This window comes from Ips typographus, linkage group LG2 (genome assembly GCF_016097725.1).
Source record: "Ips typographus isolate SLU linkage group LG2, UJ_Ityp_2.0, whole genome shotgun sequence".
NCBI classification, from domain to species: domain Eukaryota; kingdom Metazoa; phylum Arthropoda; class Insecta; order Coleoptera; family Curculionidae; genus Ips; species Ips typographus.
In genome coordinates, this window is record NC_138423.1 from 22,873,094 (window position 1) to 22,899,499 (window position 26,406).

Genomic DNA, 26,406 nt, shown 5'->3' on the forward strand with positions numbered 1-26,406 from the left:
GTCATTGTGACGTCAAAAAAGCTCTGCTCGCTCCATATGGACCGTGAAAACGAATGCAACATCGAAAGAAACTTACCCTGTATAATAAGCCCTATATACAGAGGTCGTAAAGTAATTTTGTTTTCCTACGATCGTGGGGAAAAGTGTTTACCGCACGATTTTGATTGCATTGATAATTTAATGTCTCTAGTTAAATTATTATAGTTTAATTATTTTTTTACATGTTCAGTTTAAGTGACTATTTAGAAAGAAATTTAATTGACTGGTTTTCTATTGTAACACCTTCATCTACAAAGAGCATGACATAAACACTAATTGTAAAATGCTAATGTTCTCATTGTAGTTTTCTGCAGGATCGCAGGAAAAATATTGTCCCTAATACGTGCCGAAAGTGTCTTTTCCGCACTCGATAGGGTGCAATCAGCGTGCGGAAAAGTGTCACTTCCCGCACTAGTTAGGTAAATAACTATTTTGCCATGGAAACAAACATTACAGAACCATTTGTGCGTAAAATAACCACATGTTTGTTGACATTTTAGAGCTTCGGTCAAAAAAAACTGTTATATATTATATTGATTGTAATTATCATTAATCCATGACAAATACAACCTTAACATGTATTACCAAACGTGACTTTAAAATGTAAAATAATATATTTAGTATACATATTGCATAATTTTCGATTTTTTTGGCAATAAACATGATTGTCAGCGTATAGGTACTGCTTCAGTACCGTCTAACTGTGCTGGCGACGCCAGAATGACCTCACCGAAGGATGCCGGGCGTCGGCATCTCCAAATACGGCATCTGAAAGTGTTTTTAATCTCGAAATGTGGGTTGACCATATGGTCGGGTTTAGCTGAAATTTATCGAGTCAACCAGGTATGGACCGTCTCTACCATTCAGATTGAAACCCCCATGAAAGGTGAAAAGTACATCATTGGTATTATATTAAATGTTTAAAGTTTTAAAAGACAATTTTAAGTCATTATTGGGATTTTTTTGGTTTTCTCAACTCAGTTATTAGTGTAAATATACTAAGGATCAAACTTGGAACAGTCTCTATAGCATCTATAGAACAAAAGTACCATAAGAAGATAGAATAAGGGTGTGAAATAGTTCACAAAAAGTATTATAAAACATTTCTGTGACTATTTACGTACCATAAAGTACGGTACTGATAAATCGACCGGTTTATTTTCGATCATTACTAGTACCATGCACTTTCACGTGGGCTCGACGCAACATTATAGTACATATGGGTGTTGGGTGTAATGAATGAACATCGTGATGAGAGCCTGTTTTGGTATTGTTGTTCTCTTCAAAAAACCTTTTTTCTTATGTCATATACTTTCTGTATATATGATAGTTCTTCAACATAATTTCTTCCACCCATTGCAAAACGTGCTTCCACATACAGCACTAGAAAATTCCTCTGCATATATCCTCCAAGATTATGGTAATTTTTAACGGTAAGGTTAATTGTTATTTTGCTGCAGTATGTATAGCCTTTAATGGAGGCTCGTATCATAGAGGAAATAACACAATGCAAAAAAATTGGTATAGGCCAGTTGGTTGCCCACCTGTTTGTGGTTTTTTTTTAATTAGTTGTAAAGGTGACCCATTGATAAAACCCACAAAATCCTGTTTAAAAATGTTCCCTTTTTTGGACACATATGCAGAGTGAAATGTCTTGGATCCCCCAACCGAACTCAGAAAATAGAAACTTCTCTTCAAAAATGGTTTGAATGTGAGCTGAAAGCTACTTTTAGATTTTACCCAACAATTTCAGGGGTTTTAACCACCCACTACACAATAAAACAAAAACAGTTTCTGGTGTGAATCTTTTACAATTTATTGGCTGTATTTACACCTAAACGTTTCACAACTTAACTAAATCCAAAAGGCAAATTCACTGTTAAGAAATAAAAAAACAATGAAAAACTATCCAGGAGCTCACATTGTGAGCTCCATTATCGCATTTACTATATCATTCTGGTTGTTTTTCAGTGCCTTGATGGCCTTTGGCCTACTAACATTGGCCTGGGACATGACCAACTCCACATCTTTATCCTCCACTCCAGTTTCATCCACCTCCTCATCTTCATCAGATTCTTCTGCAATAGGAGCCACTGATGTGGTTGTGGTGCCAGCAGCACCATCTCCAGCAGGATTTGCCTTCAAAAATGATATTTCATATTACACAGAAACCAGAAAGGTTATTAAAATACTAACTAACCTCTTTGAACTTCTCAGCAGCAGCCACTTGAGCTTGTTGAGACAGATCTTCAATTTTGGCTTCACCAAAAACAATGTACGTATCACTAACTGGATTTTTGTACACATCAGGTTTGTTAATGACAAATAAAATATTCTTTGATTTACGAATGGTTACTCGGTTTACCCCTTGCACCTAAAAGTAAACCTGTAACTACACACCTAGAGCTAACATAAAAGGTTACAACTTACAGGTTTCAAGCCCAATTTGGACATAATTTTCCTAGCTTTTTTTTCTCCGCGAGACTGTTTGGCTTTGGAGACCATGTCTACAGGCAAACCAGCAGCTGAAGCCCCTGGAAAGGCAGCCCCAGTAGCATTAGCTGTGCCTGCATCTTCCAACTCAGGAATTTCCTCATCTGAACTGTCTGTTGAAGATTCAGCACTTTGTTGTGGTTGTTCGACGGGTTTAGCCTCCACAGGGGCGGTTTTCTCAACTTCAGTTAGTTCAGGCATTTTGTGGATCTGTTGACCAAACATACAGGTTAAGGTTATTGTTTAAGAGAGCCTGGGCTTGGTTTTAAAGGTTTTGCTATGCAATTCAGACTGCCAAGACTGACATCAACGTTATATCAGATTTGATATATTTGCGAAACCTTGGAATAAAATCATCATCCATTTTATTATTGTTAAAAATCTTAAAGAGTTTTGATTGTTGTTGATTTGGTGGAGGGGGTATTATTGAAAGCGAAAATAAACCGCTTAATTTAGGTTTTGCAGAAAAATATGTAACAAAATGGGCTACTATAATACTAAGCAACCAAAATAGATCATTTTTACGGTAAAAATTATAAAGATGTTTGAAATAAAATGAAATTTTACCTGATTTTCTCAAATACAATACACCAAACTTTTTCAGAGGCACAAATTTGACGAAAAGGAGCTGAAGAGAGATGGATATATGATATGACAGTTTAACTTGGCGTCTGATTGGTCGAAAATAGGAATTTGAAATTTGATCCTTACAGTTTCCTACTTTTTCCTCTTTGTTCAGCTGACTTTGGCATGATCAGAAACTAGCTATTTGCAACATTGCCACATTTTATAGAAGCACTTTAAGAAAATTTTATAAATTCAGCTATTTTTAATAATTATAACCTTATTTTTCATTAAGTGCACCTTACTTAATATATGTTAATTATTTCTAGCAGATAATGTTTTAATTTAAAACTTAAAACTATTCTAAAACCAAATCAAACAAAAAACTTATCCGAACAACAAAGTACTTTTCATCATTTGGCAACTGGGCCTAACCTTTAACCACATCACATTAATGACAGTGACAGATGACAGCTGGAATTGACATGTATTTGTGTACGTGTTTTGGTTTAAAAAGTTAAACCTGGTAAAATTGAAGAAAACTCAAATTTTTTAAGTTACTAAAAATGGAAGGATCCCTCTTAGTAAGTTATTTCACTTGTAATTTACTTACCTTTATTACTACAATGAAATATATTCAATCAGGAACCTATGTTGTACGCCGTCAAAGGCATCGCAATCTTGGACAGCGACGGCAACCGTATTTTAGCGAAATACTATGATAAAAACGTATTCCCAACGCCTAAAGAGCAGAAAACATTCGAGAAGAACCTGTTCAACAAGACCCACAGGGCAAACGCCGAAATTATAATGCTAGATGGTCTCACTTGTGTCTATAAGAGTAATGTTGATTTGTTCTTTTATGTTATGGGCAGCTCCAATGACAATGAGGTTTGTTAAATACTTACTCTACTATAGAAAACTCCGAGGTGTTTTGTGTGACAGTAAAGTATTTTTTTTTAGTAAAACTATTTAGTTTTTACATCTTTTAGTTAATCCTTATGAGTGTCTTAAACTGCCTCTATGACTCTGTCAGCCAAATTTTGAGAAAAAACGTCGAAAAACGAGCAGTCTTGGAAGCCCTAGACATTGTCATGTTAGCAATGGATGAGATATGTGATGGAGGCATAATCATTGATGCCGATTCAACATCAGTAGTATCCAGAGTGGCTTTAAGGAGCGACGATATCCCCATTGGGGAACAAACCGTTGCTCAGGTAACCAATGCTATACACTCTCTATTTTGGTGAAATGAGAGCTTTCTCTTAAGTTATAAGTTGGTTCAGTATTTTATCTGTTAAGTTAATATCCTGTCATATTTGATTGTAGGTGTTTCAAACTGCAAAAGAACAGCTCAAGTGGTCGTTGCTTAAGTAAGTTCAAAATTACTGTATATTACTGTTATGTGTAGGTGGTAAAATTTTATTATTAAACAAGTTTAAAAATGATAAAGGGATTTTACAAGGAGAACACATTCCCAATAATATCTTTTAAGATAATTTCTCTGACACTTTCAAACACTTTTCTGATATTGTTGGTGTCTGTTGCTGTGGTGAAATGTATGTGCACTTGTCTGGGGGGAAGTTCTTCATTTATATTGTAGCCAGGCACAAATCCCACACTTTCAATTTTAACAGGAGTAGATGCAATGCTCTGAAAAAAATGTGTGTTATACTTTTAGTAAAATAATTTGGATTTTTAGAGTGTAAACATGAAAAACACATTAATGCAGAGAAGTTGAATGTTATATAATATTTTTTTACTTTTTACTACTATATTCTTATTATTTCATTTTTAGGGCCAAATTTGTTTATTTCAGAGTCTGGTTCATAGGGTAATTAGTATAAGGTAGGCATAATAAAAAATTAAAAACTCTCTAATACAAAAGTATAAAACCTTACCAAAACTTTGTGTCTCATGTACAGTTTTGCCTTTTCATATTCGTCCCGGCCGTCCCATTCGTCTTTTTTTGAGGGTGTGTATTTGGCATAGTCTGGAAAATATGTCTCCAACTTCCTTTGATGTTCCAGTATTTTCTTTTTGAGTAAGTCTTGTTTGTTGAGGAACACAATCAGGCCAGCTTCTCTGACAAACCTTGATCACATAAAATAGTGCATGCTTTGCATTTTTTGCATTATATACAGGGTGTTAAATGTACTGTACTTGTATTATGACTATTATGATTTTAAGTATAGATGCTGCTTTTTTGAATAAATTACCTATGGCTTGCATAAGTAAAACTAATAAATCTACTCATAAATGTGTCACAAAACCATGATATATAATAAGTAAGACATTACTTGCTTCTGTAAATATCTTTGAACAAGTCGAAAGCCTCCTGCAGCCGATTTTTGGTCGAATCTTCCCTCAAAGTTTGATCAAAGTCGCTTGCGCTTATCAGAAATAAAATCGCCTGTATCCCGTCAAACACTTGCAACCATCGTTTACGGTGACCTTTATGTTATTCTTAGTTTAAAATTTGAAAGTTATTTGAATTAATTATTACCTCGTTGACCACCAACGTCATACATCCAAAACACAGCCTTACCTCCTTCCAACTTTGAAAGTGGCACCTCAAACTCAATTTTTGATATGCTCTTAGTTTCTACACGACAGAATAGTATGTCCTGCGTGTCTGGGATGTAATCAGGCTGTCTTATTGTGTCTATACGATTTAAGAAGCTGAAAGTGATTATTCAGTAACTGCACATTGCGTATTTTTAACAAAACTCACTGCTCCGCACTATCTATAAGTTGATATTCATTGGATCGTTTGAAAGTTTCTTGCACTCCATCATCCAACCAGGCTTGTTTCACATGATCAAAATATTCCTATCAAATTAAAAAGTTTACTTATTTAGCACGCTTTTTGAGTTACTTTTACCCACCTCTGTGTACTCCTCTGGTTCTTTAGGACCCAAATTTAGGATGAATTCTATAGACGATTTTGTGGTTTCGTTGGCCGGCTTTGTAGGCGGGTCGATTTGATTCATATGACTCACAATATCGTATATGGACTCATGAATATTTTGCTTAATATTGGGAATTCGCTCTTTCCGGTCCCTATAAAAGTTAAAAGTCTGCTAAACTTCTTCGCTAATACAAACGCTTACTCATCAGAAAATCCGTTGATGTGCAAAATCTTCATTTGTTTGATGATCGTGGTTTTCCCAGATTCTCCCGTACCTAAAAGTAAAATTTTCTTCGTTCCCACGAAAGTTTTCGTGTATTTTCTCGCCTCTTCTTCTCCCGGAGCAAAGTTTTCGTTGCGGCAGCAGAAAACCATGGTTTTCTATTTAGAGAGTCAGATTTATTTTCAAGTAGTAAAACTACCGACTTGAAACTGTCTTGCTGGCGGATTAAGGATGAGATTAGGCTACTATAGTGTACTGATTTCAGATGTTCTAATCTTATCAATTACATTTTGTAATTTGATTAAAGGAAACAATCGCGAATAAGGGTTTCTTTGTTTTTATATTAATCCTTGAGAAATGTCTTGTGTACATTATTCTAGAATCAAAAGGTTTTTTAACAAATTGCCTATGATACAGAATGTCCGTCTTGTATTGTATAAAGTACATTATTAAATAAAGTACAGTCATTATGAAATTAAAGAATGATTGATACAAAATACTTAATTAGCAATAAAACAGTTTGACAGAATTAGTATATTTTTGGCTTAAATCTGTAAGATTGGGCGGGGTCAATTTGTATGCCTGTTCATTTGTGTTCTTGTAATCTGCAATATTTGCTCAACTATGCGTAAACCACTTAAAAAGTATAGTAATTTGATCTAAAAACCGATAACATTTGATTGACAGTTAAAGATAACAGAGGCAATTACACAAAGAGAAAAAATATGAAAAAATAAAGGCCATAGAAAATAATAGAGGAATTTATTAGTTTTAAGTGAATACAAAGCGTCTCTCCATGGATATAACCTGAAATAATTCAATTGGTTATCGTTTATATTTTCTTATTAAAAAACTGGTTGTAAAAGAGTACTTTAATGGTACTATATACTTTTTGCCATCTTAACTTTTTGAGAATGAAAGCACCTAAATGTAATCTTGTAGAGCATGAAATTTGCTACAACTTTCTTATCACTTTTTATATTATATTAAATAAAAATAATAAGGATAAAATAGGTATTGCTCATGAAATATTCTGTATATAGCCGAAGTAAAGAGCTGAACAATGCGTATTTAATAAAGAGCCTTTTAACTAAACGTATTTTTTCTACGTTTTTGAGATATTTGAATTTCCACAAAAAAATTTAAGCCAAAAAAAATTCAATATTAATTTGTTGTCTTTAAAGTGTGTAGTCACGTGAACAACAACACTGGAATAATCAGTTAGTCACGTGTGCTACGAAATTGAAATTAATTAAGTCGGCTGTCATTTTTATATGACATTTCTTATCTTGATTTTTGACAGTGACAGCTTCGTAAAACGTAAACTTTAAATACTTTTGAAGAGACTTTTCATCTTTTTTTCAGAAAAAAAACCATTTTTAGCCCATGTTCAGTGTATTTCAGCTCTCATTTCTCCAGTATTCGGTAGGACTGGACATGATCAATCAATAACCATTCAGGACAAGAGCTATCATGCTCTCGGGGGTAAGAATTTTACAAAACAATTAGCCTACAGTATGGTAAATCTGAATGAACCATCTTTCTCAGGCTTTTAATCCGCCCAAGGCACCTAAATTTTAGTAAAATGCGCATGAAGCGTTTAGCCCTTATATTCCTGGCGGTGGCAATCATCTGGCTAACTGTGTTGTTCTTGTTTTCAAACAATTTGGGAGAACAGAATAGAAAAACCTTCTACAGCCATCTAACTAAGCTAGAAAATGGCATTCAGGATCAGTTCAAGTCAAATAACCAAATTATAAAGGAGGCTCAAGAATATTTAGAGCAACAACAAGACTTGGCTCAAGAACTTTATGAAAAAAAGGAGGAGAACCAAGAAATAGCCATTACAAACCCTCGTGGACCTGTGGTGGAGTCTCCAGAAGGAAAACTGCCTGTACTTGTCTTTGCTTGCAATAGAGTCAGTATTACTAGATGTTTGGATAAGTTACTTCAGTATCGTCCTGATCCTGATAAGTTTCCTATTATAGTTAGTCAGGTAAGTTGTTAAAGTTCAATGTACTTTGACAGCAACACTAAATAGTATGTTTGCGGTTTTCATTCACAATTATTGAAACCATGAAGCACACTTCCTGTTATATTAATTGTAGGATTGCGATCATGAAGATACTGCCAACACAATTCGCAGCTATGGCTCTCAGTTAACCTTAATCCAACAGCCTGATCAGTCAGACATACAAGTACCACCTAAGGAAAAGAAGTTTAAGGGATATTTCAAAATAGCCCGCCATTATGGTTGGGCTTTAAACCAAATGTTTTTTAATTTTAACTTCAGTTCTGTGATCATAGTTGAAGGTTTGTTTTGGGGTTTAATACTTTTCAAAGAGTAGTAAAACCATTTATTTAAAGTAACATTGAAATTAATGTATATTGGAAACATTCAGATTTGTTTGTTTCTTTATTTTGCCATTACAATGTGCTGTACAAAAAATTGACAGAAAAGTAGACATATTTAGGAATAGATTGATATTTACAGGGTGACACATGAAAGTTAATAAACCATTAACAAAATATTCCAATTTAGTGTTATATAAGGATTATACTCTGTTCAGTGACTTCTGACTGTTGTGTCACATTCCTCAGACCAGTTTTGTGTCTAAAATGCAGTTCAAGTATAATGGAAAGGAATAAATCTTTATATTAAAACCTCATAGACTATTTTCAGAAGTAAAAAGTGGCTTCAATAACTGCCTTGATTTAAATTGCCTCTAGGTCCATTTTGAAAGTGCCAGAGCCCTCTACAAGTGTCTTTAACCTTTCCATAACTGTTTTAAATTGCCAGAGGTCTCTAGGACCATTTTGAATGTTCCACAGACTTCTAAATGTTATAGAAAATTTTTTAAAAAGTGCCAGAGGCCTCTAGGACCATTGAATGTGCCAGAGAGTCCAGAGACCTCTAAATGTTACTGAGAATCTTTGAAAAAGTACCAGATTCCTCTACAAGTGTCTTTAACCTTTCCATCCATCTTGTTCTAAATTGCCAAAGGCCTCTAGGACCATTATGAAAGTTTGATTGACCTTTAAATACTATTAAAACCTTTTAAAAGTGCCAGAGACAGCTACAAGTGTTTTAAACCCTAGAATTGTTTTAAATTCCCAGATGCCTTTAGGACCATTTTGAATGTGTGAGAGGCACACTTAAACAAATAAGGGTGTTATTTTGGAAGCCTTGCAATCACCTCTATGGTTTCCCATTTTTAGTTTTGATCAAGTTTTTTATGGTGTTCCACAAATACAGCAACAAACATTAAGAAGCGCTAGAGGACATCAAACATTTTTGACTCCATATGTATTAGTCTCAAATATCTTCTTTACTCTTCTGCAGGTTGTTGAAATTTTAGAAACAAAAATAGTAAGGTGGACTCTTAGAAATATCCCATCTAAATAACAAACAATTTTAAAAGTTTTACTACTCTTAGCCACATCTTTAATGTCTCATTCTATTACAGTCTTTATATTTTTTAGATGATTTAGAAGTAGCGCCAGATTTTTTTGAATATTTCCTTGGTACTTACCCTCTACTCCAAAAAGACCCTAGTTTATGGTGTGTTTCCGCTTGGAACGACAATGGTAAAGAAGGTTTGGTTAATACAGAACGACCTGACTTACTCTATAGAACTGATTTTTTCCCCGGTTTGGGTTGGATGTTAACCAGGAATTTGTGGCTGGAATTGTACTCAAAATGGCCCCGATCGTGTGTAAACTAAATTTAAAATAATAATCACGTTGTAAGAGAATATTTTCAGCTATTGGGATGATTGGATACGGGAACCAACACAACGAAAAGAACGCTCATGCATACGTCCTGAAATATCTAGAACGAAAACTTTTGGGAAAATTGGCGTGTCCAATGGAATGTATTTTGAGAAGCATTTGAAATACATCAAGCTTAACGAGGAATTTGTTCCTTTCTCCAAAATGAATTTAACCTATTTAGTGAAAGATGTTTACGATAAAGATTTCATAGGAGCTGTTTACAAGTGTCCAGTGGTTAATTATGAGGATTTAAGGAACAATATTATCAGTTTTGATGGTCCTGTTCGCATTACTTATCGGAAGCTCAATGAGTATAAAATCATCACAAAAAAATTGGGGCTCATGGATGATTTTCGGGTAAGCAATTAACAGTCGTGTTTGAGTTAAAGGTTAGTTTAAAGTGTGATTTTAGGGTGGGGTACCGAGGATGGCCTATAAAGGTATTATAACCTTTTATTATAATGGACGCACTGTGCATTTAGCTCCAAGCGCAAACTGGAAAGGCTATGAACTCAGTTGGAGTTAACCCAAATAATGTTGTAAAAAACGCACATTTTTACCGTTCAAGGTTGTTTATTGCCAAAATGTTGTCAACTAAATAATGACAAATTTAGCTTAAGTGGAGAGTACAATTTATTTATTTGGGGGGTGTATGGTGTAAAAGAAACCAAAGATATTGGCACACAACTATAAACTTTTACTTTTATATTATTCTGCTTAAGTGTTCAAACTTTTTAATTATCGCAGGTGCTAATTATTAAATTTTGAACAGACTGGAGCATATGTGGGCATTTTAGACATCATTTGGTTAAATTTTATTTAAGAACTGATTAATGTAAAGATAAATTTGATGAGTTGTTTACATGAACCCTTTGAGGATGTACTTAAAATTGTCACTTGAGTTTAGAAGTGTCAACTACTGATTGGAATGTTATCTGATCTATGACAAAATTTTGATCATTTGTGTACCAAATTCCAATTTTTAATATAAAATGGTGATGCATTTACATAATAATTAAGTCATATACCTTTAATATGTTTCCTGATTAAACTATACTGCACTACCTTTTAATGCTGACTGTAAAAGTAAACTGAATTTTGTATGTGGGATGTGAACTGTTATTGGTACAGAAGTGTAAATAAATTTGTTGTAATATTTTATAGTTATACTGTAAATAAAACCTTATTTAATTTAATAGGAATTTTTACTAGAATATGTACCATCAGATATTGAAGAAGACTTGCCGCTCTATTTTGTGGTTTCTAGTTCTAATTATCTAACTTGCAACTCTAAACCAATTACGCGGTAGTTTTACTAGTGGAATTATTTGCTATTTTTCAACTAAATTAAATTTAAATGGCAGATATGGTAGATTTTTATAATTTTGAATTGAAAATTACGTAATTTCTAATAAATATCATTCTGTTACAATCATGTCATGACCATCTTTAAGCAGCGGGGTAACGGGTAAATAGCGTCAATTAAACCGTAAATTTACGTCAAATAACCGAAAGGAAAATAAAATAACTGAAAAATTATCTAAAATGATAATTAATATAGAAACAAGCATTTGTTGAAAGTCGGTTGATACATTTTACAAATAAATTACAATTTTTTGATAAAATCGATGGAAGAGATTAGACATAATTTGGAAAATGTGTGTGCTTTTGCCAAAGACAAATTTTGGGTTTAAGTGTAAATTTTAATGAGTAGATAATTTAGTTTGATTTAATTTAATAATTAGCTTTGTTGCTCCACAAAAATTTGCTACAACTTCTTATTAACACTTTTTGATAGCTCCTTAAATAACACTCTTGGTGTACTCTGTCACATTTTGCACTGTAACCCTTTGAGGAGGCCTTTATGGATGAAAACATACAAATGTAATATTGTAGAGCTACAATTTCTATTATTAACACTTTTTTGTGGCTACGCTTTTACTGGAAAAATCAAACTAACTGAAAAATAGCACTTTTCGGTGGATTCTGTTTTAAAAATCTTTGAGGAGGCTTCTCTTTACTTAGTAGTTTTAGTCTACCCCTACTCATAGGTAGGTACACAAAAAATCAATAGAAGTGCAATAATTCTTTATTAATCAATAACAACCAAAGACAAATTGTAAACGTGTACATATATCAAAATAAGTAGACAATTATTCTACTTACGCAACTACGTGTGTATAAAAAAATAAACTCTGATAAAAAGACATGAAGTGGAGGAAAACACGTCCAACAACAACAACGAGCCCAAAAACGGTCTATTTTGAGTTTAGCAGCTCGGTTTTATAGAGTCTTATTCAAACCAACCCTATCACAACCTTAAAGTTTCATTAAAATTGCTAAAAAGAATGTGATTCATTATGATAATTAAAATAATTTCCTATAATTTTAATAAACAACAAATACTACCTTAAGTGGTATGTCAATGAGTATTTCCTTCAAATCTATATACAATATTATGTTTACAGCCAAACTTTGAGTGTTGTTGAGCAAATCCAGAAAAATCTCAGTCAATTTCATCTCTAAACACTTTCCCTCATATAATCTACAATCTATTGCATTTTTTTGTACAACTCAGCTACAACAGCTATCGCTCCACCAGGAATGTATCGAACAAAATTGTCGCCCGCCAGCGGTCCTACAGCAAACAGTCCCTCTTGACCGTTAACCTCGTGAGTCAAGGGGTTAATATTGACTGGATTGGACTTGGAGTCGATGGGCCTCTCGGGGAAAACTCCCAATTCCATATCAGGAGGCATGAAGCTTAAATTGGGCCTAGAACCGATTAGGACAGCGGCAAAAGAAATGCGCAATTTGGACTCCTCTCCTGTTGTAGTCGCTAGTTTAACAGTCCGATTGTCTTCATCGAAACTGATTACAGAATGTTCAGGATAGGCAGTGTAGAGGGGATATGTCGATCCACCGTCGTTCATCATTTGTCTAACCTGATGTTAAATAAGCTTTAACTAATTTCAAAGACAAGTTACAAAAAATACTCACTTTGTGATATTCGGGGTACATATTTTCCGGAAGTTGTCTCGTAAATTCGGCGCTTCGCCCTCGAAAAACGTGCACCACCGGCACATTTCTGGAACGCACCGCCATGACAGCATCGGCAGCGCTGAGTCCCGCCCCCACCACCAGCACCGGATCCACTTCGGGACTTTCGCGCACCTTTTGGTCCAGTTTGTTCTCCAATCCGCGCAGATCGTGCACCAGCCAATCAGGATCCTCCCCATCTTTGAACACTTCCAACCGATTGGGGGAATCGTAGGTACCGCAAGCCAGCACCAAGTACTTGCATGTGTACTTTACGGTGGCGCCACTGTTTACGTCCATCGCTTCGAGCAACCAATGAGGATCGGTTTGGAAAGGCGCATGCAGCTTATTGGCAGATGATGAGTCAATGTCAGTGGAATGCGTGGTCGGCGTATTGGTGAACGTAGTGGTATTCGTGTCACCACAACAAAGAATCGGTTTTTTTCTTTCGTGCTTTGGGATGATGATTGTTTCCGACTTTGCCTGCAAGTAAAAGATGATGATTGGATTTTGGTTGCCACCAGTCTCAGTTATGGAGAGTGATGATTATATCCAGTACAAGTAAGTTTGTTAGGATATTGCAGTTCTTGATATTGAAATGCTCACGTTTAATTGGTCCATCCTGTATACACTGACATAGAATTTTATGCAGCTTCCAATAGTTATTGCATCCAAAACTATTAAAAAAAGTTTCAAAACAGTTTACTCAGTTAGTAATTGTTAGTTTTTATTTTTGGTTCTCAATTGGTTTTGCGAATGGGTTCAGAGTAACGGAATTTAACAGTTGTTGATGTTTCTTTACTATACTCATCGCTATCAAAATCATTCAATGGGAAATTAATGTTAAAAAGAGAGAACTATTAAAAATCAATGAGCTAGATAAAGATAGAGAAGAACACTCGTAAATGGGGGGTGGTGTCAGTCAGCGGAAGTGGATGAGACTGATCAATTAATAAAAGTGGTCATGTGACTGATTGACGAGTGACAAAAACCAAAACAAAATCAGCATTGTTGTCAAAATGTTAATTCAGTCGTTAAAGTAGGTACCTTGTAAGTAATTACCACTTACCTGACAAAGTTTCTTAGCTCCTTCCGAATGAGACACATTTCGATGCAATCGTCGACAGTGGCGTCCTCTTCTAGCACCTCGCGTCAACACGCAATTGAACACATTGTTCAAAGATCTTCTCGTCGGCAAAAAAAGATCCTTCACCCATTCCAGTAAGTCTCTATCGGCCCGCCTTAACATATCCATCTTCCTCTTTAGCAAAACGTCCTCCTCATTGACCGTTCCACCTCCAGAACTGCCCTTAAGATTGACCACTGACGTCACCTTGATGTTATTCACGAAATAGTCATTCAACCCCATATCGTCCACGTATTCTTGGTAGTAAGCGGCAACGTCGCGGCTGAATGCCCGCTTCTCATTGGAGGCTGTGGTAGGAAAAGGTTTGCCTGGCAAAGCCATCCAGCTTCCCAAAGACAAGGTGAGGACGTCGGGATCGATGCGGTGCCAAGAACCACCTGGAGGGCCTTGTCCTAACACTAGGTGGTCTATCTATTACCAGACCCTTTTATTAAAAGCTCACAACAATGGAACGGACACATTACCTCTTTGCCGCCAGATCGAAACTCAATCAAAGGGTCCCAATCTAAACCGAGATCGGCGCAAGGGTGCAAAAGGGCGTCCGCTAACAAGGACACGGGATTGGTGCTGCGCCCTTCAAGCCCTTGAGCCAAGTAAGCCAAATCTTGAGTGATTAAACAGGAAGAGTCGGACGATTTCAAGCGGGCACTTAGCATTTCATCTGGATGATTATGGGATACTAGATGGGGCAGTTTACCACTTAACATTAAAGAGGTAACGATGCCGCTAGGACCATTGCCTGTATAATGAAGAAAAACTAGGTTAAAATAGCACACATAAAGAGTTGTTTAGGAGACGCACCAATAATCAGAACATCCTTGTAGATTGGGTCCTGGTCCATTTTTTCCAAGTTGGTTTTCATATTGCTGAATGGTTTCTAAAACTAAAAAGATACAAAGTTGGATTGATGTAGTGAAAGTTCTGGTTTTATACAGAAGACCCGTTGACAGTTGGTTATGTGGCCTCTTCAGCCACCTGAACGATTTTCTGTAAACAATTGTCAAATGACGCGACAAAGAGATTTCAATTGTGACAGATTGAAAAGTGTCATTGTGTGTATTATTTGACAGTGGGTCACGTGGCAGTTTCTGTTATTTGCAAACGAAATGACAGAACGCGCTTCTTTTGCTCAAGAAGCTTTTGCTGGACAAATTTATTCCGCTTCTGTTTAAATCATTAATCAACGCGCTATGAAAATAAAGCGTTATGGCCGCATTCGTTTTCAAGCTCCATGGAGCGAGCAGAGCGTTTTTGACGTCACGATGACGTAATTTGGCAAAAGCGTAATTGGTCCAACTGTCAAATTACGTCATTGTGACGTCAAAAACGCTCTGTTCGCTCCATAGAGCTTGAAAACGAACTTTCACCACAATGCAAAACTCGCAAAGCGTAGTAATTCTGTTTAATATTAATTATACGCACAACGACAAATACAATTCTACTGGCTACGTTCAACATGTATTTGATTTAATTAAGCTTATTGTTAAATGAAAGAGCAAAGTCTAATAACTGTTTCAAAACAGTAAAAAATAACAATTTTACGCTTGCGTTTTGTTTCAACTGTTATAATTAATTACTTTTAAACCACACACACTTTATAATATAAATTATTCATGTTTATTAGTACTGATGATTAAGTTTAAACCTGGTTTCTATAACGATGATTTATACATAAGAAATAGTATATTGTACAACAAGGGTGAAAATGATGAAACCCTATCGCACGAGGACGAAGGCGATATGGACAATTCGCCCGAGTTTTACAGGCTATTTTTTCTACGACTAATTGAAATTACTTACCAAATTTCACACAAATAAACTCTCAATGTTTGAAACGTTTCCGTGTTTACATTTTCACTTTTGACGCAGCCAAAGTTTGACCAGAGCCGCTTTCCAGCCGACCATTTTATGCACATTAACGAGCATATGTGCACCAAACTTTTTCCGATGTGCGTTCCCAGTTCGCATTTTTAGACGTGAGCTTGGTACGCAAACGCCTTCTCCCTTTTCCCCTGGTGCACCACCCGCAATATTTGGGCTTCAAGCACAAGTCATTGTTGTTTGAGGTTAAACACGAAATAATTGTTTTGGTTTCTGCACTTCCGAGTTAAAACATTAAATAATATGGATTGTGGTAATTTGGAAAGTGCCAATAGCCGATTATAATCAGATTATCGCAGGAGGTTAGTTAAAAACACTTTAATTTTTTTAATTCTCAACTTTTCTTCATCCATAGTTGATTCTTAAAAATCTACCTTAACATCTGTAAATAATTTCACTTAAACTTAAAAAACAGCACTGAAAATTTGTAGTTAATTTAAAAAGTTTAACGACAAAAGTGACACTGGCACGAATACTTGACGCAAAACCGCAAAAAGACAGTTCCAGGCTGCGAGTTCCTGTTTCGAGAATTTGCGCTTCATGCGTGGGGTTTGGCGCTTTGACAAAATGTCGGCTGAAAAGCGGCTCAGATTGTCACCGGGTGACAGCTGATTAACTTCGTCTTTTAGGTTGAGGTGTTGAATGGTTTTGATTCATTGTAAATTGTAAGTTTGTATCATTTGCTTTATCATATAATAAAGTAGATGTTTTTATTCTTTAATGGAACACTAACTGAAACTTGAACGGCTTTTTCATTGCCTCAAAACATAAGCCAAAATGCAATGTTTTGATGTCAACTGTCAGTGAGGATGACAATCACAAGAATTATTTTGTTTACTTTCAAGATTAGCTGCAATTGGTCTATTTCTTTACGCAATGCTGAAGATTGTCTGTGATTGGTCTAAATCCATGAACCAATGAACCAATATCCCTGTAGGAGTAGAAAAATGAATGTAATGTTAGAAGTCTACAAATACTACACTTGATCAGTTAACGACAAAAAGGAAAAGTCTGTTTATAGTTTGTGATTGGTCAAGAAAAACTAATAAGTTGAAAACTGTTTTTTTTTTTACCATTGAGATTTGTATGTAGAGTTAGCATAAAAGGTAGAAGAGTTAAGATCACACTTATTATAAAACCATATGAAATGTCTTTAGTCTGCTTGAAGAAAGCAAATCAAATAACACACACTTTGACAGCTGGCTTTAAATTGATTTTCGCACCAAGTGAACTGACATAGTTTCCATCTTTATCGAAACTATTGGTTTGCAATATGGTTCTCTTTTTTTACCGTTCATTTCGTATGAATAATCTTATATCAATTTTGCATTAAATAAGAAATTGCTATCCGAGTATTACTTATTATTTAAAGATTAATATATTCCAGAAAAAATATTATCCTAGGGCTAGGTTGGCTATTACAAATAAATAGTCGATCTTAACAAGCATTGTGGTCACAGCCTAAACATTTGCTGTTAGTATCTAATAGAAAACTATAAACAGTAATCAGTAATAACGTAAATTATCAAATAATATCCTCCATATACTAAACATAAACTATTCTCTACTCTACTGTAAAAAATTGTATATTTCATTGATTTTAAATCATACAGTGTGAGAAAGCCGTACAAAGGCTGCAACAGTTGGAATAAGAAAAAAAATGCCACACCCACTATATCTTGGTCGGACATTGCCCCAAACTGATTATCATTTCACAGCCTTCAAAAACCATTTTAACCGGCATTAATCCGAATTTTGTAGAGAAGGTTATGAAAAGTTTTTTAAAATGTTAAGGTTACACTGACGGACATTTTTTTTTTTTGACAAATTACATAAGGTTCCTGTAAACCAATATAATTGTTCTATAACATATTTGGGTGGGGCAAGAACAAGAGGAAACGAAAAATACCCCAGAGTAGAGGATAACGTGGATGCTGTCCAGAGCTTTACATACAGGTGTGGTAAATCCAAAAGCGACCATAGGAAAACCGTGTAACGGACAGAGAAACGTAGGTAATTGCATGCGCGGGAGAAAGACAGAAAACGAAAAAAATATCAAGTAGGCCAAATTTTTAGCGCGCTGTTGCCAAACGCCGTAAGTATTCAATACCCTCGACAAACTTACTTACGGCGTTTGGCAACAGCGCGCTAAAAATATGGCCTACTTGATATTTTTTTCGTTTCCTGTCTTTCTCCCGCGCATGCAATTACCTACGTTTCTCTGTCCGTTACACGGTTTTCCTATGGTCGCTGGCCACGTAGTAAGAATGCCGGATAACAGGCTACCAAAAAGGGCCCTCAATATGCAGGGCAGAAGACCAAAAGGGACACCAAGGAAAAGATGGGAGAATGGAGTGACAGAACTTGATAGGTGTCAGAACCTGGAGGAGAGCGGCGTTGGATCGACAGTGTTGGATGCGGAAGATAGAGGAGGCCAAGGCTCAATTTGGGCTGTAGCGCCATTGGAGAGAACATATTTGGTAATTATTGGATTGATTACGTATAACAAATAATAAAAATATGTTTTCTATTTCTTTTTGCTATAGTTTTGCAACTTGGGACACTCTGTACATAAGTGATGCTATTAGTAGGTCAAGATTTACGTAACATAAGCAGTGATTTTTAGAAGGTTATTGACTAACATACATACTCCATAGGTCATCATTAGCCTTGCACTTGGGCCAAATCACCCAATCAATTTTTTGTCAGTCTGTCCAGACCACCGATGTGACGTAGTTTGACAACAATAAATCAATCAGGACCTTGCAAAGTAGTCACGTGACTGTTCTGTGTTTAAGAAACTATAACTTTTTTTTAAATGTGTTGGTAATTGCTACTTTAAATGAATCTTGATCATTTTTTTTTCGCAACACGAAGGACGTAATTTGCATACCAGCGAAACCACTCTGTAGAAATTGTCTGCGTTACCACTCTTGACCTTTTCTACACCAACATCAATAGCACTAATTAATCAAACTTTTTTTTTTTGGGGAGTAATTACATTAAATTTAGGTTCCGGAAAGTCTTTGAATCGCCAGTCAAGCAAATTATTGAATTTTGCTTCTTCAGGGACATTTACAAGGTAAAATCCTTAAATATTTTAATGTATTTGCTTTGTACCTACTCAACTATAATAACAGTATAGATTAAAGTGTGGTAAGTTTACTTTGTCGCCTCGTATTTGCTTTCCAAAAAGTTTGATTACGAGGGTTACCGCAAAGGTTATCAACAATGACGACACTAGATCCTTTTTGAACTATACTAATCAACGTCATCCATCAAAATGGAAAAATTTTATTATATTAAATTAATTAAGCAAAGAAACTACTTCACCGGTATCATTAATCTTTAAAAACTACCACAACATATTTTTTATATTTATAGCAACATAGCTACAAAAGCTCAGTACAAACTTTACAATGAAACACCAATACAAAAGACGACGGTTTAATCACAAAATCCATACAATAAACGACCTTCCAACTAAAAATCATTGGAAAACACCATAAAACGACTTGATACCAGGAAACAATCAATTATTAACAATCACACCATTATCGGATCGGAAAAAAATCATAAATCACCCGTTTCTAGTTGACTAAATGAATGACTTATTGAATACATTACTGGTTTTTTTTTTCACGTTCAAACCAATCGAAAAAAAGTTCAAAGTCACGGTCGTGAGTACTTGTACTAACACGTAATCGAGATAACAATTTGCCTAATACGTGTTTAAATAAGTTATTGTTTAGGCGGTTCACTTCAAATTGTACGCAATAATTATCGCATTTTTGGTGTTAATCAAAAATCAAGAGTTTTTCTTTTTAAAACTCACCAGAATTTGACAAATTGTCACGTTACATTACAGTCTAAATAATTAATACTGTCACGTGGAAAAACCTCAAATTTTTACTTCGCAAAAGGAGATATAACATAACCAAATGCTGCTAAAAGAAAAAATATAACAATCAACAAAATTGATTACACCCTGTGATTCATACTTTAGCTCGGATAATAATTTATATCAGGATGACGTCATTTGACACTGTGTGTCCGACACGTGTCACGATAATTGTCAATATACTGGTGTGGTAAATCCAAAACCGACCATAGGAAAACCGTGTAACTGACAGAGAAACGTAGATAATTGCATGCGCGGGAGAAAGACAGAAAACGAAAAAAAAATCAAGTAGGCCATATTTTCAGCGCGCTGTTGCCAAACGCCGTAAGTATTCAATACCCTAGACAAACTTACTTACGGCGTTTGGCAACAACGCGCTTAAAATATGGCCTACTTGATATTTTTTTCGTTTTCTGTCTTTCTCCCGCGCATGCAATTACCTACGTTTCTCTGTCCGTTATACGGTTTTCCTATGGTCGCTTTTGGATTTACCACACCTGTATATAAATGTGGCAAGAGTGGCAAAACTAACAAACACTGAAGTGAAGCTGCATTAGTAAAGAAAGAAGTTGTCACCGTTATACATAAACCAAGCTTAAGTTATGCGTAGATCAGACTGTAACTTTTTTCACTCGTTCAGTCACATTCAAAACCCAGCTCGGTTTAAAATACTGTTTTTAGAAATTATAAAGGAAGAAAGTAACACAGTTTTAATTAACATGAATGACTTTTAATTCAATATGGCGGAGCACTTGCATATGAAGTTGACGTTTACTTCACTAGTCCAGCTGTCCATTTAAAACTTAAAATGTATAGTTTAAATGTCATAGACACCACAAAACACTACATAATCCTCATAAGTATATTATTATGATAATAGTTTGGTTTTTATGGTTTCCCGCTCATTGATAATAAAATTAAAGCGCTTTATAACTTGTAATACCAACAAAGACTACCAAATTAATGTGATTTTTATGAAACCAACTTACTAAGAAAAGCTGTTAAGTTAATAAAAACTACATTAAGTTTTTCCTAAACGTTATAAATAATCATGTGACAGAAAACTTAATTGATTTTTGTGATCAACACAGGTTTCTGGAATATCGAGCAAAGAAGTGTAAAAAGCAGATGGTTCACAAGTTTGTTTGTCCTCCAGGAGATCTCTGGTAAAAAATGGCGACTGTACGAAATCCTTGAGTGACATTTCTGTTCACCATTTAGCTTGAAATGTACAAGTAATTTTCCGTCGACCATGTATTAACAGCCTTTTTTAATGGACGATAACGAATGCAAAATTGTTTATTAATGAGTCCAAAGAAAAAAAATATAGCAGGAAGGAGCATAAGCAACTAAAGTTGAAGGCGTTCAGTATGGCGGCCGTCAACTGTCAGAAAATCAGTAGCGATATTCAATCTGCTGTTGTCCAATATTCACAAATCCACTCGTCAATAATTATTCAACTAATTTAAGTTTGCAAAAATTAACCTTTAACGGACCGAAAAGCAAAACAAACAAAAACAACAAATCTTTACGGTTTTTAGCTTTACCGAAGAATGAGTCCCATATAGGCAACCAAATACACTCATAGTAGTTCCATCCTTCTTTATTTGTATAGTATTAAACGAAGAAAGAAATAGACGCACATTATTTAGTTGACAACCACCAATTGGCGATTAATAATCTCAACTTTATTAAAGAAAACTTGTTAATCGCTTTCATTAATACACTCGCTGATTAAATAACTATTAAATGTAATAAAAACAACAAAATACTACCTATTTAATACTTGATTTAGTGATACTGATAATAATAGTTTTGTTTTTATGGTTTACCACTCATTGCAATTAAAGCAGTTAAAATTTTTTTATTTTTATTTTTTAATATTTCAAATGCTAAAAAAAGAGAAATATTTTTGAACAAAAAATTGCTGATTTTTTCTATTTATACTTAACTTTTCCATCCATAAACAGTGTTTTTTTGGAACAGTCAGTATATGTTATACTATTCCTATATGTATCTACAGTATTTAATCTGTTCAGCAGTCTTTCCCACACTTTGTTAAATATGCAAGTGTAGCTTACGCAATTTTTTCATTAAAATCCAAAATAACAGCAATTAATCACTAACCAATTTAATTCCATGACTAGAGACTTTCTGATGTAATATCGCGAAATGTTAAACTTTTTCAGTAAATTTAAAACGTAGTAGTTTCCGAGATATTTACGTATTACACATGCACAATCCAGTGCGGAAAATCCTCCGGATTATCCTTGATCTATTTTTGGAAGACACACCCAAACATTGTTTTTTAATACCACGATAGTAAATAGGCTTGTGCACTTTTATTGTTTACTAAAACCATCAGCGTTATCGTTGATAGCGGAATAAATGCAATTAAACAAATAGAGGTGTGTTATAACTGTGTGATTATTTGATAACGCACACCACGTGTGTGTTACAATCAAAGGAAAATCAAACTAGGTGACAAACATGTTTACGAAATTTCAATAAATATTTTTCCGGTGATAGTTTCAGAAAAACATTGTTATAGATTGTTTAGTGAAATTTTCCTTGACTACAAATAGAGCCTTGTTTGGTCGTTGACTTTACCATAAAAAGGTCAAGAGATATTGATAAAAAAACAGGGATTACTTTCAGTTATAGAGGTACGTATAAAATAACTGAAACTATTAATAAACTCTATTAAAGTCATACACATACAAACTATGCTTGTATTTACTATAGCATCTTGTAGGAACTTTTAATAAATGCGATTTAACTGCAAGCAACGAATTTGATCATTGAAATTATTTGCATACCAGAAATGGATACGTCACGTGTGTAATTGGTTTGAATGATTGCATAACAAGCTGGTAATTACCATTAATTTTTTGCCATACCAAAGTGACCACTATAACTGTTTCGTTAGTTTAACATTTAAATCAGTTTGAATCATTTTATCATGATTTGAATGTATGAATGTATTGATAATGCTTTTTACGGTTGTTTAATAATACTCTTATTCATCTCTAATTTTGAATAGATAAAAACACCATATCCTCCGTGAGTAATTATATCATTACTCAACGACACCAGCCTTAATTTTAGCCTTTAGTTTTTGTGTATTTTTTTTCGCACGACGGCAATTTAGGCCAAATTTGCACTCTTTTATTCTTGTAAAGAGAATAATTGTAAGTTTAAAAACAATGGCGCTACACACTTTCAAACTTTAAAAATCCAACGAAACCAAAAACATTTTCTTAAACCGCCATTTTGTTTTATAAGACTTCGACAACCATCTTCTTTTATACCTGAACTAGGAATGGGCTCCTGATGGCCTACTGCAACCTTCTCAAGCTTATTAAAACTGTTTTTAAGGTGCCAGAGGCCTCTGACAGCCATTTTGTATTGCCAGAGGCCTCTGAAACCTTCTTAAGCTTACTATGAATTGTTTTTAACGTGCCAGAGCCCTCTGGCAGCCATTTTGAATTGCCAGAGGCCTCTGAAACCTTCTTAAGCTTACTATGAATTGTTTTTAACGTGCCAGAGGCCTCTGGCAGCCATTTTGATTTGCCAGAGGCCTCTGAAACCTTCTTAAGCTTACTAAAACTGTTTTTAACGTGCCAGAGGCCTCTGACAGCCATTTTGTATTGCCAGAGGCCTCTGAAACCTTCTTAAGCTTACTATGAATTGTTTTTAACGTGCCAGAGGCCTCTGGCAGCCATTTTGAATTGTCAGAGGCCTCTGAAACCTTCTTAAGGTTACTATGAATTGTTTTTAACGTGCCAGAAGCCTCTAGCAGCCATTTTGTATTGCCAGAGGCCTCTGAAACCTTCTTAAGCTTACTATAAATTGTTTTGAACGTGCCAGAAGCCTCTGACAGCCATTTTGTATTGCCAGAGGCCTCTTAAACCTTCTTAAGCTTACTATGAATTGTTTTTAACGTGCCAGAGGCCTCTGGCAGCTATTTTGATTTGCCAGAGGCCTCTGAAACCTTCTTAAGCTTACTAAAACTGTTTTTAAAGTACCAGAGGCCTCTGACAGCCATTTTGTATTGCCAGAGGCCTCTGAAACCTTCTTAAGCTTACTATGAATTGTTTTTAACGTGCCAGAGGCCTCTGGCAGCCATTTTGAATTGCCAGAGGCCTCTGAAACCTTCTTAAGCTTACTATGAATTGTTTTTAACGTGCCAGAGGCCTCTGGCAGCCATTTTGTATTGCCAGAGGCCTCTGAAACCTTCTTAAGCTTACTATGAATTGTTTTGAACGTGCCAGAGGCCTCTGACAGCCATTTTGAATTGCCAGAGGCCTCTGAAACCTTCTTAAGCTTACTATGAATTGTTTTTAACGTGCCAGAGGCCTCTGGCAGCCATTTTGAATTGCCAGAGGCCTCTGAAACCATCTTAAGCTTACTATGAATTGTTTTTAACGTGCCAGTGTGATATTTTGTTAGGTTTTCTGTCTTTGTCTCGCGCATGAAATTATCTATGTTTCTCTGTCAGCTACACAGTTTTTCTATGGCCGGTTTTAGTTTTACCACACCTGTATAATATCCGCCATTTTGGCTTCTTCATCTTTAATTTTTCATAAAACATGTGTTTTTAAATGCAATAATTGATGTATTTGTAACAAAAAATTCAAAACAATAATTTCCATTAATAGTTTCTCATCACTGCATTTACTTTAGCATCCTGACGATTTTTCTACCTTTTTTTGTATTACAAAGTTACATAACAGGCAATTTATATGCTCATTATAACGTAAATTCCACTTGAATCTGCACTTTGGTAGATAAAATTAAATTCCGGTTAGCGGATAAAAGCAGATGCATCTACTATACACATGGTAAACTTAAACATACCTGATTGAAGGTTGTTAGCCCGGTTATTAATGTACAATTTGTAGTACAATTGTTAGACAAATTTACTTAAACAAAAACTGGGAAAAAATAGAAATTATCTTGATTAGGTTTTGCTAAAAATCAAATTAAGTAACATTAAAAGTTTTTAAAAAGTAATTACTTCAAATTTTACGGACTAGATGAGGACAGTTTTACTAAAAATTTGGCATTTTGGAAAAGTGTCCTATTAACTAACGAATACTCAATAAACATATCTTAACAAAACGGATGTGTACGCGTTTTCATTTAAAAATCACATGACACCATGGTTGTTGCAAAATCGCACAGAAGTCACGTGACTTTTCATGACGCGTCTTTAAGCCAATTGTCAAAGAAAATGTTTAGTTTGGCAACACTGTTTTCTATTCATTGGGAAATTTTTATTTATATGGTAAAATAAAACTCTTATTACCCTATTTAAACCCCTTTTGAAGAATGATACTGGGTGTGTAAAAAGAAAAAATTGTTTAGTTTTTTCAGTTTGTTTGACAAAATATTTTAGGAATTCATATACTTTATATGGCTAATATAATTAAATTTTCCATATGTTCCATATGTGTCAGAGGCTTTCTTCTGCCTAAATTCAACGGCACTGGAAAACTTTACAAAATTGAATTTATTACAAAATTGATGCAATTTTTAAAATGACTTATAAAAAATACTAATTATTACAATACTACTCCCTTTGTATACTAAATTTCATTACTAGAAACTATAGTGACGTCAATGTAACAACTATATTCCTGTAATGAATAATCACTGGGTTTCAGCCACTTTGCAAAATTAAACACCAGTTACATTACATGTGCTAGAACGATCGAATATTCTAGTGTAATTATTATTATTAATGATAAGAAATGTTGCTGTACTGTAACAATTTAAAGCAATGATAAATATTTAAAAAAAAAACTAAAACACACTTATCACCTTAAAAATAAGGTGAGTTGCAATAATTTTCTGGATAAATTCATCATTCAGCTTACCTGATGGAAATCAATAAATTTTGCTCAGTCAGTGTCTGTCTTTTTTTTCTTAAAAGCTGCTTTCCAATTGGCAAAAACTATTTTCACTTATAAATAGGAAAATCCGATTTCCGGCACCGGACACGTTTTTGGATCAGATATCGATTTGCGTGAGTTTCTCGACCGCACAATTTAGGACAACCTGTATCAAGCGACAGCAACACACGAACTAACTTTACAACACCGCACTGTGAAGCGTGTGATATAAAATTGCGGATTTGCCGGCTTTCCTACTGTTTTTTCGTACTAAATCACCAATAGTACAACCTAGAATTTTATTGTACTGTCAGTGAAGGAAGAGTTATTTTGTAGAAAATACGAATAACACCACCAGCCATTTTTACAAAGTTGCCAGATCCGTCAATTCGATTTTCCCAACCAAAATAAAAAACCCAAAAATTTTTTTTTATATATTATAAAATAAATAAATAAATAATTGAATAATTAATAATAATTTTCCGTTGACCACGTATTAACAGCTTTTTTAATGGACGATAACGGATACAAAATGTT

The 26,406-nt window shown here is 34.7% G+C and overlaps 5 protein-coding genes and 2 long non-coding RNA genes across 12 annotated transcripts; 4 read left to right on the forward strand and 3 right to left on the reverse strand.

Moving 5' to 3' along the window:
* Positions 1 to 1,140: 1,140 nt before the first annotated feature.
* LOC145725484 (uncharacterized) lies at positions 1,141 to 2,387 on the forward strand. Its single transcript, XR_014177291.1, has 2 exons — positions 1,141 to 1,306; positions 1,370 to 2,387. It is a non-coding gene; the product is annotated as an uncharacterized LOC145725484 (long non-coding RNA).
* Nacalpha (nascent polypeptide associated complex protein alpha subunit) lies at positions 1,831 to 16,135 on the reverse strand. Of its 2 annotated transcripts, none has more exons than XM_081974262.1 (5): positions 16,122 to 16,135; positions 3,100 to 3,115; positions 2,470 to 2,742; positions 2,240 to 2,413; positions 1,831 to 2,178 (listed from the first exon to the last, which is right to left on the reverse strand). In XM_081974262.1, the coding sequence occupies exons 3-5, from the start codon at positions 2,731 to 2,733 to the stop codon at positions 1,957 to 1,959; spliced, it is 660 nt and encodes a 219-aa protein (XP_081830388.1). In that variant the 5' UTR covers positions 2,734 to 2,742; positions 3,100 to 3,115; positions 16,122 to 16,135; the 3' UTR covers positions 1,831 to 1,956. The 2 variants fall into 2 exon arrangements, with proteins under 2 accessions (XP_081830388.1, XP_081830389.1); XM_081974263.1 differs by lacking the exon at positions 16,122 to 16,135 and adding an exon at positions 12,473 to 12,482 and having other exon boundaries at positions 3,100 to 3,117.
* On the forward strand, positions 3,527 to 4,548 carry zetaCOP (COPI coat complex subunit zeta). Its single transcript, XM_081974264.1, has 4 exons — positions 3,527 to 3,680; positions 3,742 to 3,987; positions 4,089 to 4,313; positions 4,426 to 4,548. The coding sequence occupies exons 1-4, from the start codon at positions 3,663 to 3,665 to the stop codon at positions 4,471 to 4,473; spliced, it is 537 nt and encodes a 178-aa protein (XP_081830390.1). The 5' UTR covers positions 3,527 to 3,662; the 3' UTR covers positions 4,474 to 4,548.
* Positions 4,471 to 6,442, reverse strand: Galphaf (G protein alpha subunit f). Its single transcript, XM_081974260.1, has 7 exons — positions 6,210 to 6,442; positions 5,985 to 6,159; positions 5,831 to 5,928; positions 5,603 to 5,778; positions 5,397 to 5,550; positions 4,998 to 5,190; positions 4,471 to 4,749 (listed from the first exon to the last, which is right to left on the reverse strand). Exons 1-7 carry the CDS (start codon positions 6,380 to 6,382, stop codon positions 4,555 to 4,557), a joined length of 1,164 nt encoding a protein of 387 aa, XP_081830386.1. The 5' UTR covers positions 6,383 to 6,442; the 3' UTR covers positions 4,471 to 4,554.
* On the forward strand, positions 7,532 to 11,200 carry Mgat1 (alpha-1,3-mannosyl-glycoprotein 2-beta-N-acetylglucosaminyltransferase). Its single transcript, XM_081974259.1, has 6 exons — positions 7,532 to 7,715; positions 7,779 to 8,226; positions 8,339 to 8,543; positions 9,714 to 9,942; positions 9,995 to 10,361; positions 10,417 to 11,200. The coding sequence occupies exons 2-6, from the start codon at positions 7,816 to 7,818 to the stop codon at positions 10,528 to 10,530; spliced, it is 1,326 nt and encodes a 441-aa protein (XP_081830385.1). The 5' UTR covers positions 7,532 to 7,715; positions 7,779 to 7,815; the 3' UTR covers positions 10,531 to 11,200.
* Positions 12,473 to 26,097, reverse strand: LOC145725475 (oxidative stress-induced growth inhibitor 1-like). Of its 3 annotated transcripts, none has more exons than XM_081974254.1 (6): positions 25,855 to 26,097; positions 14,992 to 15,067; positions 14,655 to 14,929; positions 14,113 to 14,601; positions 13,005 to 13,526; positions 12,473 to 12,949 (listed from the first exon to the last, which is right to left on the reverse strand). In XM_081974254.1, the coding sequence occupies exons 2-6, from the start codon at positions 15,050 to 15,052 to the stop codon at positions 12,557 to 12,559; spliced, it is 1,740 nt and encodes a 579-aa protein (XP_081830380.1). In that variant the 5' UTR covers positions 15,053 to 15,067; positions 25,855 to 26,097; the 3' UTR covers positions 12,473 to 12,556. The 3 variants fall into 3 exon arrangements, with proteins under 3 accessions (XP_081830380.1, XP_081830381.1, XP_081830382.1); XM_081974255.1 differs by having other exon boundaries at positions 14,992 to 15,073; XM_081974256.1 differs by having other exon boundaries at positions 14,992 to 15,177.
* On the forward strand, positions 17,477 to 19,101 carry LOC145725483 (uncharacterized). Of its 3 annotated transcripts, none has more exons than XR_014177289.1 (4): positions 17,477 to 18,027; positions 18,353 to 18,551; positions 18,618 to 18,674; positions 18,729 to 19,101. It is a non-coding gene; the product is annotated as an uncharacterized LOC145725483 (long non-coding RNA). The 3 variants fall into 3 exon arrangements; XR_014177290.1 differs by having other exon boundaries at positions 18,365 to 18,551; XR_014177288.1 differs by lacking the exon at positions 17,477 to 18,027 and having other exon boundaries at positions 18,326 to 18,551.
* Positions 26,098 to 26,406: the final 309 nt, after the last annotated feature.

What these genes read in the sequence shown, in the direction of transcription:
- Nacalpha (XM_081974262.1), bottom strand. Translation starts at nt 2,733, where the DNA reads ATGCCTGAACTAACTGAAGTTGAGAAAACCGCCCCTGTGGAGGCTAAA. An exon ending in CCAAATTGGGCTTGAAACCT is followed by an intron (nt 2,414 to 2,469) that starts GTAAGTTGTAAC and finishes GTTTACTTTTAG; the next exon opens with GTGCAAGGGGTAAACCGAGT. An exon ending in CTGCTGAGAAGTTCAAAGAG is followed by an intron (nt 2,179 to 2,239) that starts GTTAGTTAGTAT and finishes TCATTTTTGAAG; the next exon opens with GCAAATCCTGCTGGAGATGG.
- LOC145725475 (XM_081974254.1), bottom strand. Translation starts at nt 15,052, where the DNA reads ATGAAAACCAACTTGGAAAAAATGGACCAGGACCCAATCTACAAGGAT. An exon ending in TTCGATCTGGCGGCAAAGAG is followed by an intron (nt 14,602 to 14,654) that starts GTAATGTGTCCG and finishes GTCTGGTAATAG; the next exon opens with ATAGACCACCTAGTGTTAGG. An exon ending in TGTACCCCGAATATCACAAA is followed by an intron (nt 12,950 to 13,004) that starts GTGAGTATTTTT and finishes ATTTAACATCAG; the next exon opens with GTTAGACAAATGATGAACGA.
- Mgat1 (XM_081974259.1), top strand. Translation starts at nt 7,816, where the DNA reads ATGCGCATGAAGCGTTTAGCCCTTATATTCCTGGCGGTGGCAATCATC. An exon ending in TTCCTATTATAGTTAGTCAG is followed by an intron (nt 8,227 to 8,338) that starts GTAAGTTGTTAA and finishes TATTAATTGTAG; the next exon opens with GATTGCGATCATGAAGATAC. An exon ending in TACTCAAAATGGCCCCGATC is followed by an intron (nt 9,943 to 9,994) that starts GTGTGTAAACTA and finishes GAATATTTTCAG; the next exon opens with CTATTGGGATGATTGGATAC.
- Galphaf (XM_081974260.1), bottom strand. Translation starts at nt 6,382, where the DNA reads ATGGTTTTCTGCTGCCGCAACGAAAACTTTGCTCCGGGAGAAGAAGAG. An exon ending in AACCAGAGGAGTACACAGAG is followed by an intron (nt 5,929 to 5,984) that starts GTGGGTAAAAGT and finishes TTAATTTGATAG; the next exon opens with GAATATTTTGATCATGTGAA. An exon ending in TGACGTTGGTGGTCAACGAG is followed by an intron (nt 5,551 to 5,602) that starts GTAATAATTAAT and finishes AATAACATAAAG; the next exon opens with GTCACCGTAAACGATGGTTG.
- zetaCOP (XM_081974264.1), top strand. An exon ending in GCAGCTCCAATGACAATGAG is followed by an intron (nt 3,988 to 4,088) that starts GTTTGTTAAATA and finishes TACATCTTTTAG; the next exon opens with TTAATCCTTATGAGTGTCTT. An exon ending in GGGAACAAACCGTTGCTCAG is followed by an intron (nt 4,314 to 4,425) that starts GTAACCAATGCT and finishes ATTTGATTGTAG; the next exon opens with GTGTTTCAAACTGCAAAAGA.